Source organism: Haliotis rufescens, unplaced genomic scaffold (genome assembly GCF_023055435.1).
Source record: "Haliotis rufescens isolate VD_foot unplaced genomic scaffold, xgHalRufe1.0.p SCAF_25, whole genome shotgun sequence".
NCBI classification, from domain to species: Eukaryota; Metazoa; Mollusca; class Gastropoda; order Lepetellida; family Haliotidae; genus Haliotis; species Haliotis rufescens.
The window spans coordinates 5380307-5393499 of NW_025963946.1; the positions used below are offsets into that span (position 1 = coordinate 5380307).

The 13193-nt window shown below is 42.6% G+C and overlaps 1 protein-coding gene across 1 annotated transcript; it reads left to right on the top strand.

Moving 5' to 3' along the window:
• The first annotated feature begins 6321 nt into the window (after positions 1-6321).
• Positions 6322-11940, top strand: LOC125383608. The gene is made up of 5 exons (XM_048402193.1): positions 6322-6697; positions 8016-8109; positions 8880-9718; positions 9804-9814; positions 9864-11940. The coding sequence occupies exons 1-5, from the start codon at positions 6332-6334 to the stop codon at positions 11938-11940; spliced, it is 3387 nt and encodes a 1128-aa protein (XP_048258150.1). The 5' UTR covers positions 6322-6331.
• Positions 11941-13193: the final 1253 nt, after the last annotated feature.

Here is a 13193-nt window from a genome sequence, read left to right on the forward strand (position 1 = left end):
TTATTATAACCGATCACTTGACCGATCTTAAGTTCCATATTACTCGGAGACATGTATAGTCCCGGCGCATAAACAAAGTCTACTTTGGATTGATCGTACTGTAGTACATCTTGATAACGTTTTATAGAAGATGGTATGTCAACTGGTGATTTAATAGCATCCTCCACTTTTGCAACAAACTGTTTTTGTGCATCGAGTGCCATCCAAGAACCGATTATTTCCGTTCGTGTTTGCGATTGTGCACCAAGAATTGCCCATACATAAGTTCTTATTGATTCATTTACTCTTACAACTCCTGGGTTAGTCAAATGATTTTCTGTTGTATCAGTAAGAAATTCATTCCAAGCATTTCCAGGTGGTTGCTCAACCTTTTGGACGGTGAAAGCACCACCACCCTTAAAGTTCATCGCTGACTTCTTTAACAGAGTGTGCACCAGCGTACGGAATACCTAGACCATGGTTAACTCCACTCAGACGCCAATCTTTACTCGTAGAAATATTAAATTCCTGACAAATACTTTCGAATGCCCACCTATTATACAGATTATTTGATGCATTCCATGCTCTAACCTGCGGTAATGGGGCACTAATTTCTTTAAGTATACGTCTAATCTAATAGTACACGTGAAATGATAAAACAGACTTATTTAGTTCAAATCCTTGGGCATAAAGAGATACACCACATCCTGTTGTGGCACACCATATGGCAAAGTTTAATGGGTTCTGTCAAAATTGCATTGGATTGTGGAACCAATCGTGCACCATTTTATCGCTAGTTGCTGTGAACCTGTATTTTTCAAAGATATCAGGGAATTCAACAAAACAATTTGCACCAGAGGCACTTACTAAAATCGACTGATTAGTAATATAAGTTGATTTCATATTTAAGTTATGTTATAGTATCATTGTATATTTAATATGTATGTTACACTCTTGGGAATAACAAATGGTCAGTCTATTGAACTGCTTCATACTATCGATAACTCAGATGGACAACTTGAAGTCGCTCTCTGCAATGTAACGTATTACCCATGTGGACTAATATAAGTGCTGCAAGAGGTAATAATAAGATATATATCTTAGGTGAAATAGATGGAGACATTTACATTATACCTGATGGGTATTACAGCATATGCTCACTCAATGATGAAATTTTTAAACCTTTGGGAGTTAGTCTTACACAAAATGAGTCGAATGGGACACTGATTTTAAAAGCTTGAAAAAAGGGTGTAAAGCTTCTCCCATACTTAGAAGTTAAACTTGGATTTGCACGTGGAGGAGTAATACCACCCAACAAAACAGTGCATGGAGTTAAATTACCCGATTTAGTTCCCAATAAAGAGTTGTGCATCCATCTTGATCAAATAAGCAGGACGGATAATATTCAACTAGAAAGTCCTTCAACTCAACTCAGAGCTGTTCCAGTCAAAGATGAAAAATACAATAGTGGTAGAACAGAATCTTTCTCATCATTACAATATAAAAAAATAAAGCATGGTATTATTTGACCTCAAAATTTCTGTATTAGATGTAAAATATCAACCTGTACATATAGGATACTTGAGTGTAACACTTCATATTATAAATAATGGTTGATTCATCAGGCCCTGGAACGCTCAGACAATGTAATACAATCGCACTTTCCGATCCCGGAGACAAGAAGGATTCGGTTAACCGGGCACCGATGGTAAGTTATATGCTTTACACTTACAAGATAATGTATACAAGTGGAAAGAAGTTGCATTCACAAGTAATCTAGGAGATTTAAGCAATTTAAGTAGGCTCCTTAAAAAAACACTTCGTATAATCTTACTCGCAACAATGATAATAAATGGACTATGGTCGAAGGAAACATCGAGTGGATACTGAATACCGTCATTACCCCACCATATGTGATGACGGGTAAGGCATATAATTTAAGTAAAATAATAAATAGTGGGGTCGTACTCGGGGCTTATATCCCGTCAAAACGAAAAAGTGTGTTAGTCTCTCCCCTACCAGAAAACCCAGGTCATATGTTATATAGTCGTCCCGCATCAAAAAATGTTAGTTTAAATTTGGATACTGAATTCAATGATATTAAACAGAACTTGAGTGCAATACCTAATCTTTCTACACTGAAGGAAGATGCCTTCGAAATATTATCAGGTCATTCGATTAAATGGCTAAAGAAACACCAACGTCAACGTTGTAGTATTATTCATATTGGAGCATCACCCGTTGCATTACTTGAGGGGGTCCAAATTATTAAAAGTGACAGCATTTCTCTTACTAAGATATTCATGCCGTATAATATACATTTGATAAAGTTGATGTATACTCTCAAAACATTTAAGCAAGACCAATTAAAGACTATTATAAACTATAATAATAATATGGATTTATATCCAGCGCTCGATTAAGTTGATGAATTTCGATTACAATCAAATAAGCAACATAAAACATCGAATAGAGAAGGAGAGGGAGTTTAGACTTGGATTGTATAAAAAGTATCGCAGAGCCGTGAATGCTCTCGACGGAGTTGACACTGCACTTGTAACGGCTAGCATGGGACTCGGTGTAGCCGATGTCGGTTTATTATCAACTATAATTGCTGCGCCTATCGTACTTGGCATGCAAATAGCTGCCGAGTCTCAGGACTGGCAGGAATAGCGATAAAATTCATTTCTTGTAAGTTGCAAAAGAAAGCATTAAAACACGATAATATTCAGATACTCGCTGAAGCAAAGTTGAACAGCATTGAGGATCACATTTCAACAGCAATGGCTGATTGTAAGATATCCGAAGAGGAGCTAGTTTAGTGTTGTCAGAGCTCACCAAATACAACACAATGAAGCCTGAGATTCGATCAAAGACCAGTGGAATTAGGAGCGAAGACGAGGAAAAAAAGTTCATCGAACAGGGAGACAATTATTCCGTGCCAAAACCAACATTTAGAAAAATGCTTACATGAATATATAATAATGGAATTTATGCTCAGGGACAAAATTATCAAATGAAGAGAATTACCACAAGGTATATATTATATCAGTGATATCAAACCAACCAAATACGGTCATCAATTGTTTCTTTCCAATTACCAAGAAGAGTATATAGTCTGGTCTCCTAGTAAAATGAACGAAGAACTTTGTGAAAATGTTGAATATGACTTCGTTAAAAATGATTGTATACGTATGAATAAAGATAATAGAGAATATTTTCATTACAATTTAGTTTAGTCTCATCATCGTTTTTGTACTAATGGTATCATTGATTGACTCAAGGTATTGGTGAGCTAGAGCCAATTTAACTTGATTCTTATGACTATCGTTGAATCGCATCAACATTTACACATAAAAAATTCCATCTGTAGTAGCAGTATAGGTATATATATCTGACTCCAGTTGAAGTGAGCCAGAACCCCTATTACCTATACTACTTAATAACAATCCCCATACGAATATATACTGTCCACATAAAGAAACTGTGCACGGAGAAAATATAGATATAAGGGCACACCGTCCATATATGAAATATAGGTTTGAACACATCAATTATTGGAGACATTCAAACGCTCATGCACATGCCATGCGATATGACGTCATTGATGGGGGCCTATGGACGTGCAATGTGTTACTGCACGTGCATCCTGTGCAGCTGTACACAGCATGTGCAACTCAAAATTCGCTGTCACTTTGGAAAGCATGATCTGTGGTCATTCAAAAATTCAAAACTTCTCAGGTGTAGACACAAGCATATCACAAGCAAATCATGCCAAGATTGACAGCTGCACAGCGTCATGAAACCATTGGAATGATCCGAGCGGGAATGAGGCAACAACAGGTGGCAACACATTTCCAATGCAATCGTAACACGATATCGGCATTGGTGAGGCGTTATCAGAACACAAATGACGTTGCCGACCACCCACGTTCAGGACGTCCCCGAGTAACGACGCCAAGACAGGACAGATGGATTCGAGTTACACATCTCCGACACAGCTTCCAAACGGCAGTAACGACGTCCCAGACAATTCCTGGACCGCGCCGTATCCATCCCAACACTGTCAGGAATCGTTTACGTCAGTACGGGATTCGACCACGACGCCCTGCCATACGTCCCATCCTGACACACAGTCATCGAGTCAACCGTCTAAGATGGTGTCGAAATCATGTTCGCCAACCTCGAATATGGTGGAGAAATGTTGTCTTTACAGATGAATCGAGGTTCAACATTTCCCAGAGTGACGGGCGCCAATGTGTCTACCGGCGTTTGGGAGAACGTTATGCACGCAACTGTATTGTGGAGAGGATTGTTTTGAGGGGGCTCTGTGATGATTTGGGGTGGGATAACAGCACGGCACCGAACCCCTTTGGTGGTTGTTCAGGGCAATCTCACCGGCGTTGGCTACAGAGATCAGATTCTGAGGCCTGTGGTCATTCCTTTCCTGCAACGTCATGGCCCGGGATTGACATTTCAACAGGACAACGCTCGTCCTCACACGGCTAGGGTCGCAATGGATTTCCTTCACCATAACAATGTCATGTTACTGCCATGGCCTGCAATTTCTCCAGATCTCTCCCCAATAGAGCATGTGTGGGATGAAATGGAGCGCTGTCTGTGTCGTCTTCCACATCCATGACTTGGCACAGGATTTGAGGAGGATATTGCAGGCCATTCCCCAGGCCTTCCATGCCCATTTGGTCGCCGATGCACTGCTGTGATTCACGCACAGGGTGGTCATACCCGTTATTGACTTTGTGACTTTGTCGTTTGACCCCCTACTCCATTTTGATCTTCTGACGTCAGCGTAACAGATGTTGTTCAGGTCCCGTTGACATTTTCTTATGGTCCGATCATTCAGCTGCTACAGCAACTGCATCATTTTGTTCTTGCTGTGTTGTATTTCAATCCAGAATATATTTTCTCCGTGCACAGTTTCTTTCTGTGGCTAGTATACAAGGAATTCCTTTTTGAAAGAATATTCTTCAATGGATGTTTTTTCTACTATTGAAGTTTTTTTCAAGAACGCACTATTACAAATAGATGTGAAATTGACTATTTTCCTGAAAAATATGTAACATCACAAGACAATCATCGTTCTTATTTGACATCACCACAACTTTAATTTTATCCGATCACTTATATTCCTTCAGTTAATCAACTGTCATCAAATCCGGATTGTAATTTCATACACTCGCCCTCCTTGTCCCCATTAAGTTGGTTGGTTTGTTTGTTGTTTGACGCCAAACTAAGCAATATTCCAGCTATATGACGGCGGTCTGTAAATAGTCGAGTCTGGACCAGACAATCCAGTGATTAATATCATGATCATCGATCCACACAATTGGGATCGATAACATGCATCAAACCAAGTCAGCGAGCCTGACCACCCGATACCGTTAGTCGCCTTTTACGACAAGCACAGTCACCTTGTAGGGCAAGCATAGGTTGCTGATGACCTATTCTACCCCGGAATCTTCATGGGTCTGTCCACATTAGGGGATCATGTGGCTTAAGTACTGCTGGTGTGACCATGAATTGTACATCACTCACAAAGAACTCGGAACAAATTCGAGTGAGTGAATGTTGTTTAGTGCCGCAGCAATATTCCGGTTATTTCACGGCGGCCTTGAATATTACGAGTTTGGACCAGGCAAACCAGTTACTGAAAGCATGAACCCGTGAAGATCCGGGGAAGAGTAGGTCTTCCCATGCTTGCTGTAAAAGGCGGCTATGATTGTCGTAAGAGGCGACTAACAGGATTGGGTGGTCAGACTCCCTGACTTGATTGATGCATGTCATTGTATCGCAATTGCGTTGATCGATGCTAACGATGTCAATCACTGGATTGACTGGTCCAGACTCGATTATATACAGACTGCCGTCATATACATGTAAGTATTTAAAATGTTATTTAAACATAAAACGTCAAGGTCAGTCTCGATTATCCAGCGAAATAGATTTCAATGAGCGTAAATGACATAATTATAATAGCGGTGGCAATTAAAAGACTTAAAAGACTGTCGATAGGTATGTGAGTCTATGACTTACTGTTTCCGAATCAGAACGAGATCAGGTATAGTTGCCATATGATTATGGTTTGTGTTGTACGTTGAAATAATCATTTGGTACATCTTTAAATTCCTTCTCAAATTGAAAAAAGTTGAGGTGCCCATTGTTCATTGTGCTCACAATTCATGATCATGTTCAGCCGTTGCACTTAGCAAATTACAGCAGTCGTTCTGCACTCAATTAACCCCCTATGGAGGTGGCGGCTGTCATTTGTCGACAACAAGGTCCTCTGCTTATTTGACACTGCAGAATCCATCAGATGAACTATGCGGATAGAATGCTAACATTTCCCTGGCACATGCGAATAATACATTGCCGAGTGAAACCTTGGAATATGCCTTTCATAAAGAGTGCAGTTAAAGTGTTGTTGCTGATTCTGTATGCAACAGTAATGGCAGGTCAAGGGAATGGACACACGGTCATCTCAGGAAAACTCTTGTCCGGTGTTTTCAAAGAGACTCGCGTCCCCAGCTTCACGCTGTGTCAGTCTCTGTGCTGGTACTCCACTCCGTGCAGGGCCTACACCTGGGCTACAGGCACAGGCTTGTGTCAGCTCAGCAGAGACACCAGGAACACCTCACCTGCCTCCTTCTCTGTCAGCCGGCATCATGTATACTCCGACACCACGGCTCCTCTTGGAATGGTATGTTGCTTTATTTTTTTTATCATATTTATTATCTAGTTTTGTCAAATTAATTTTTATCATCACTTGTTTGTGTCTCCAAACATTGTTTATTTAAGCCTTTTTAGCGTAACAGATCATCTTTTGTGCTGGGATGGTTCTGATTAAGATAAAAAAAAATATATAAACTAAGTTATATCCATAGTATCAAGCGTTGAAATATTGGAATAAGATTGCATTAAACGTCAGACATTGAGTACACGAGTACGCACGAATGAGAGAGTATTTTAAGAATTCCTCGCTTGATTTTGTGAAAACACAAAATCCCAACGAGCGAAAAAATTCAGCCCCAATCTTTTGTTAAAACGTGTGAAAGGGAACACTTTAAGGATAATGTTGACCATAGTATGGGACTTGGAAGGCATAGCCATTGCTACCGATGCCACAAGGGTGAGTCCCTTTGAATCATATTTAGGTGAGTGAAAGTGGTTTGGTTGGAAATTCCTTGCCAATATTAATCAGATGCCAGAATTAATCCACTTCATCCTGCTCCTTCCACAAGCTTTGAAACTTCGGCTCCCATGTTTGAAAGTGGATGAGAAGGTACAGCCCCGAAAACAAAATTAATACATTTAAAAAAAAAATGCTTTTATAAACATGCGTTTGATATAAACTGCACAGACTATATTTAACTGTAACACTATTTAACACATTTGACAACTCTCAACATCGCTAGGTATATTTAATGACATTGCTTTTGGAGATGATAGATCACTGACAGGAGCTTATGCAAACTCAATGACCACAGCAATCCCCTTGCTAGGCTGACGTCACGTAGCGTTGCTACATCCACTGTATCTTGCCAAATGAATCGCAAATTACTTCATAAGGTATTCAGGCTGGTGCTGAACTCTGTGGTGTTGACATGACTCCTAAAATCAGCTCTACTGGACATTCTAAAATACTGCAAATATGTTTGATCCGCCAAAAAGGTTGCATTATAATTGAAATATGAATATTGGATGCACCAGATCAATTCTACTTGGAGAACTGGTATAGGTGTATTGGCGTCTGCTGATGCTTGCCGTTCTGTGTCGAGCTTTTATTTAGTGATTTATGAGAACGTATTTTAGAACTAATTGATGGAGGCTTTCCGGAGAGTGAAACAAGAATACTTATGCACGACAATATGATAGTTCAATTTTTATTTTCTAAAATTGTACTCAAAGACAATCGATGTTGAGGGTGAGCCTCGGTTGGACAGATTTAGTTTCTTTCTTTCGTCAATGTATTAACAATGCCCTTTGATATTTAATAATAATTCATGTTTTGTTGTCAGAAATTTGACCACCCCTGTAGGGGACGACCATGTTCTTTAGATGAGACGTGTGTGCCAACGAAGGCAGTCACGGGATACCTGTGTCTGCATGGAGGTAAGCAATGGTGCATTAGCAGCCAAACCTATTTTTACACAAATCGGACGTACGTTATTTTTTATTTGATACCTCTAATGTGAACACAATGTGTAATTGTATAATTTTGAGGTATTATGTCAACGACAATATACTTCCAACATGAGAGATTACATTAGCTTAACTAGACAAAAGAACAACCTCATAATATAGAAGTACTTCCCAGGTTAGTGGGGGCGGTCGGGTAGCCTAGTGGTTGAAGCGTTCGCCCGTCACGCAGAAGACCCGGGTTCGATTCCCGACATGGGTACAATGTGTGAAGCCCATGCCATTTATTGTGTTCTCCGCCGTGATATTGTTGGAATATTACTAAAAGCGGCGTTAAGCCATACTCACTCCACTCACTCCCAGGTTAGTGAATATGCAAAGGTTGCTTTGGCGTGTGTACATATATCTTAGAGACAGATTATATGATTTTAGTGTGTTTTACAGTTACTGCACGTTAGCCATGATATATTTGTTACCTTACACACATGGAAAGAGATGCTCACCCTTCTCTGCGCAATGTTTTTTGAATATTGTGAAAAACACTTTCCGTTTGTTTGGAACTGGCCGTGGAACAAATGGTATAAGTTATATATGCTTAGATGACTCCCCATTAGGCATACGCCATTCGTTTAAACATAAACGTTTGGCACATTCAAGGTCAAATTGTTTAACAAGCAAAATCTATAGTACCCACACCATTGGAAAGATAACAATTTGGATTTTTTCTTTTTGTGCACATCAAGAAGTGACAGATGTACCATCAACTGGCCAGTCTACATCACAGCTCACTGGTGCATCTACGACTGTGTCTGCGTCTGCGTCTGCGTCTGCGTCCACTACACTAACTACTGTAGAATCCACATCTTTGACAACTGATCTGCTGACTACATCAATTAACACAGTGACAGGTTCCGCAACTACTGAACGAGCTACTGCTGCAGGGCCTACCACTGTGACGACTACCACTGCAGCATCTACTACTGTGACGACCACCACTGCAGCACCTACTACTGTGACGACCACCACTGCAGCACCTACTACTGTGACGACTACCACTGCAGCACCTACTGCTGTGACAACTACCACTGCAGCACCTACTACTGTGACGACTACCACTGCAGCACCTACTACTGTGACGACTACCACTGCAGCACCTACTACTGTGACAACTACCAGTGCAGCAACTACTACTGTGACAACTACCACTGCAGCACCTACTACTGTGACAACTACCACTGCAGCACCTACTACTGTGACAACTACCACTGCAGCACCTACTACTGTGACAACTACCACTGCAGCACCTACTACTGTGACAACTACCACTGCTGCACCTACTACTGTGACGACCACCACTGCAGCACCTACTACTGTAACGACTACCACTGCATCACCTACTACTGTGACAACTACCACTGCAGCACCTACTACTGTGACGACTACCACTGCAGCACCTACTACTGTGACGACTACCACTGCAGCACCTACTACTGTGACAACTACCACTGCAGCAACTTCTACTGTGACTACTACCACTGCAGCACCTTCTACTTTGACATCTACCACTGCAGCACCTACTACTGTGACAACTACCACTGCAGCAACTTCTACTTTGGCGACTACCACTGCAGCACCTACTACTACTACTGTGACAACTACCACTGCAGCACCTACTACTGTGACAACTTCCACTGCAGCACCTACTACTTTGACATCTACCACTGCAGCACCTACTACTGTGACAACTACCACTGCAGCAACTTCTACTGTGACGACTACCACTGCAGCACCTACTACTGTGACTACTACCACTGCAGCACCTACTACTTTGACATCTACCACTGCAGCACCTACTACTGTGACAACTACCACTGCAGCAACTTCTACTTTGGCGACTACCACTGCAGCACCTACTACTGTGACAACTACCACTGCAGCACCTACTACTGTGACTACTACCACTGCAGCAACTTCTACTGTGACGACTACCACTGCAGCACCTACTACTGTGACTACTACCACTGCAGCACCTACTACTTTGACATCTACCACTGCAGCACCTACTACTGTGACAACTACCACTGCAGCAACTTCTACTTTGGCGACTACCACTGCAGCACCTACTACTGTGACAACTACCACTGCAGCACCTACTACTGTGACTACTACCACTGCAGCACCTACTACTTTGACATCTACCACTGCAGCACCTACTACTGTGACAACTACCACTGCAGCAACTTCTACTTTGGCGACTACCACTGCAGCACCTACTACTGTGACGACTACCACTGCAGCACCTACTACTGTGACAACTACCACTGCAGCAACTTCTACTGTGACGACTACCACTGCAGCACCTACTACTTTGACATCTACCACTGCAGCACCTACTACTGTGACAACTACCACTGCAGCAACTTCTACTTTGGCGACTACCACTGCAGCACCTACTACTACTACTGTGACAACTACCACTGCAGCACCTACTACTGTGACAACTTCCACTGCAGCACCTACTACTTTGACATCTACCACTGCAGCACCTACTACTGTGACAACTACCACTGCAGCAACTTCTACTGTGACGACTACCACTGCAGCACCTACTACTGTGACTACTACCACTGCAGCACCTACTACTTTGACATCTACCACTGCAGCACCTACTACTGTGACAACTACCACTGCAGCAACTTCTACTTTGGCGACTACCACTGCAGCACCTACTACTGTGACAACTACCACTGCAGCACCTACTACTGTGACTACTACCACTGCAGCACCTACTACTTTGACATCTACCACTGCAGCACCTACTACTGTGACAACTACCACTGCAGCAACTTCTACTTTGGCGACTACCACTGCAGCACCTACTACTGTGACAACTACCACTGCAGCACCTACTACTGTGACAACTTCCACTGCAGCACCTACTACTTTGACATCTACCACTGCAGCACCTACTACTGTGACAACTACCACTGCAGCAACTTCTACTGTGACTACTACCACTGCAGCACCTACTACTTTGACATCTACCACTGCAGCACCTACTACTGTGACAACTACCACTGCAGCAACTTCTACTTTGGCGACTACCACTGCAGCACCTACTACTGTGACAACTACCACTGCAGCACCTACTACTGTGACAACTTCCACTGCAGCACCTACTACTTTGACATCTACCACTGCAGCACCTACTACTGTGACAACTACCACTGCAGCAACTACTACTGTGGCGACTACCACTGCATCACCTACTACTGTGACAACTACCACTGCTGCAGGGCCTACCAATGTGACAACTACCACTGCATCACCTACTACTGTGACAACTACCACTGCAGCACCTACTACTGTGACTACTACCACTGCAGCACCTACTACTTTGACATCTACCACTGCAGCACCTACTACTGTGACAACTACCACTGCAACAACTTCTACTTTGGCGACTACCACTGCAGCACCTACTACTGTGACAACTACCACTGCAGCACCTACTACTGTGACAACTTCCACTGCAGCACCTACTACTTTGACATCTACCACTGCAGCACCTACTACTGTGACAACTACCACTGCAGCAACTACTACTGTGGCGACTACCACTGCATCACCTACTACTGTGACAACTACCACTGCTGCAGGGCCTACCAATGTGACAACTACCACTGCATCACCTACTACTGTGACAACTACCACTGCAGCACCTACTACTGTGACGACTACCACTGCAGCACGTACTACTGTGACAACTACCACTGCAGCACCTACTACTGTGACCACTGCTAATAAACGAACTACCACTGCATCACCTACAACTGTAACGACTACCACTGCAGCATCTACTACTGTGGCCACTACAGCTATGCAAGTCAACACAGAGCAACCTACTGGAACTTCATCACGTAAGCAATGATCATACACACGCCACACATACAAGCAAGCAGACAGACAGACAGACAGACAGACAGGCACAAACATACACATGCCACACACACACACGTCACACACAAAGACACACCATACACGTACACACACAAGCCACACACACACACACACACACAAGCCACATACACGCCACAAACACACACACACACGCCACACACATACACACACAATTGCAAGCCACACACACGCCACACATACAAGCAGACAGGCACATACATACGTACATACACACGCCACACATACAAACACACATGCCTCACACACACACGTCACACACAAAGACACACCATACACATACACACACAAGCCACACACACACACGCCACATACACTCACACACACGCGCCACACACACACATATGTGGTTATCCTCTTTAGTCATGTTGACAAGGCGGCCAACCTCGGATGCATACGTCTCATCAGCTGATTTAGGAAGTTTTTGGACTCGACATTGACGCCGAACGTTGGGTTGAGCACGTTCATATCAAATTTGACCAAAATTAGTCTCAGTACCCAACTATGCGGACATCTATTGAAGGACCGTATGTAGCAGGACATGGAGTCATCCCGCACATGACATCCCTACCATGTTAGGAGGCTGCTGCGTTAAGCTCTTTCACCGTGTATACAAGGCGTCCGACCTCGCATCAGAAATTGCTTGGTCGCTACATTATAAAATTTCCTATAGATTTATTTGCATTATTTTTAGATATATTTGTGTTTTAATGTAATAATGTTCTAATATCTATCTTCATGTTTTTGTATAATTCATACCGGTACAACTGCAAGCATAACCATACCACACAACTGCTATTGTTAGGGCAGGTCTTTCAACACCAGCGACCATTTGCAGTTTAAGGTATAAGCTAAGAATTGACGTGATGCTTGCATGGGGTGCGGTGACCCAGTCGCTAGTTAGCCTTAATCCCAGAAACCGATGATTGAGAGTTCTAGTCCCTGTACGCCCTGATTCTGTGTCATGGTTGGTCAGCACCAGCGCTTGCATGCCTACCACATCAAGTTCACATACGGTAATAAGCTGCGCTCAACCAAACGCATATTCTCACTCATTCTGTCTGATTTCAATGTAACAT

Coding starts and splice junctions, on each gene's coding strand:
- LOC125383608 (XM_048402193.1), top strand. CDS start 6,332: ATGCTAACATTTCCCTGGCACATGCGAATAATACATTGCCGAGTGAAA. Junction 6,698..8,015: donor CCACGGCTCCTCTTGGAATG/GTATGTTGCTTT, acceptor TTTTGTTGTCAG/AAATTTGACCACCCCTGTAG. Junction 8,110..8,879: donor ATACCTGTGTCTGCATGGAG/GTAAGCAATGGT, acceptor GTGCACATCAAG/AAGTGACAGATGTACCATCA.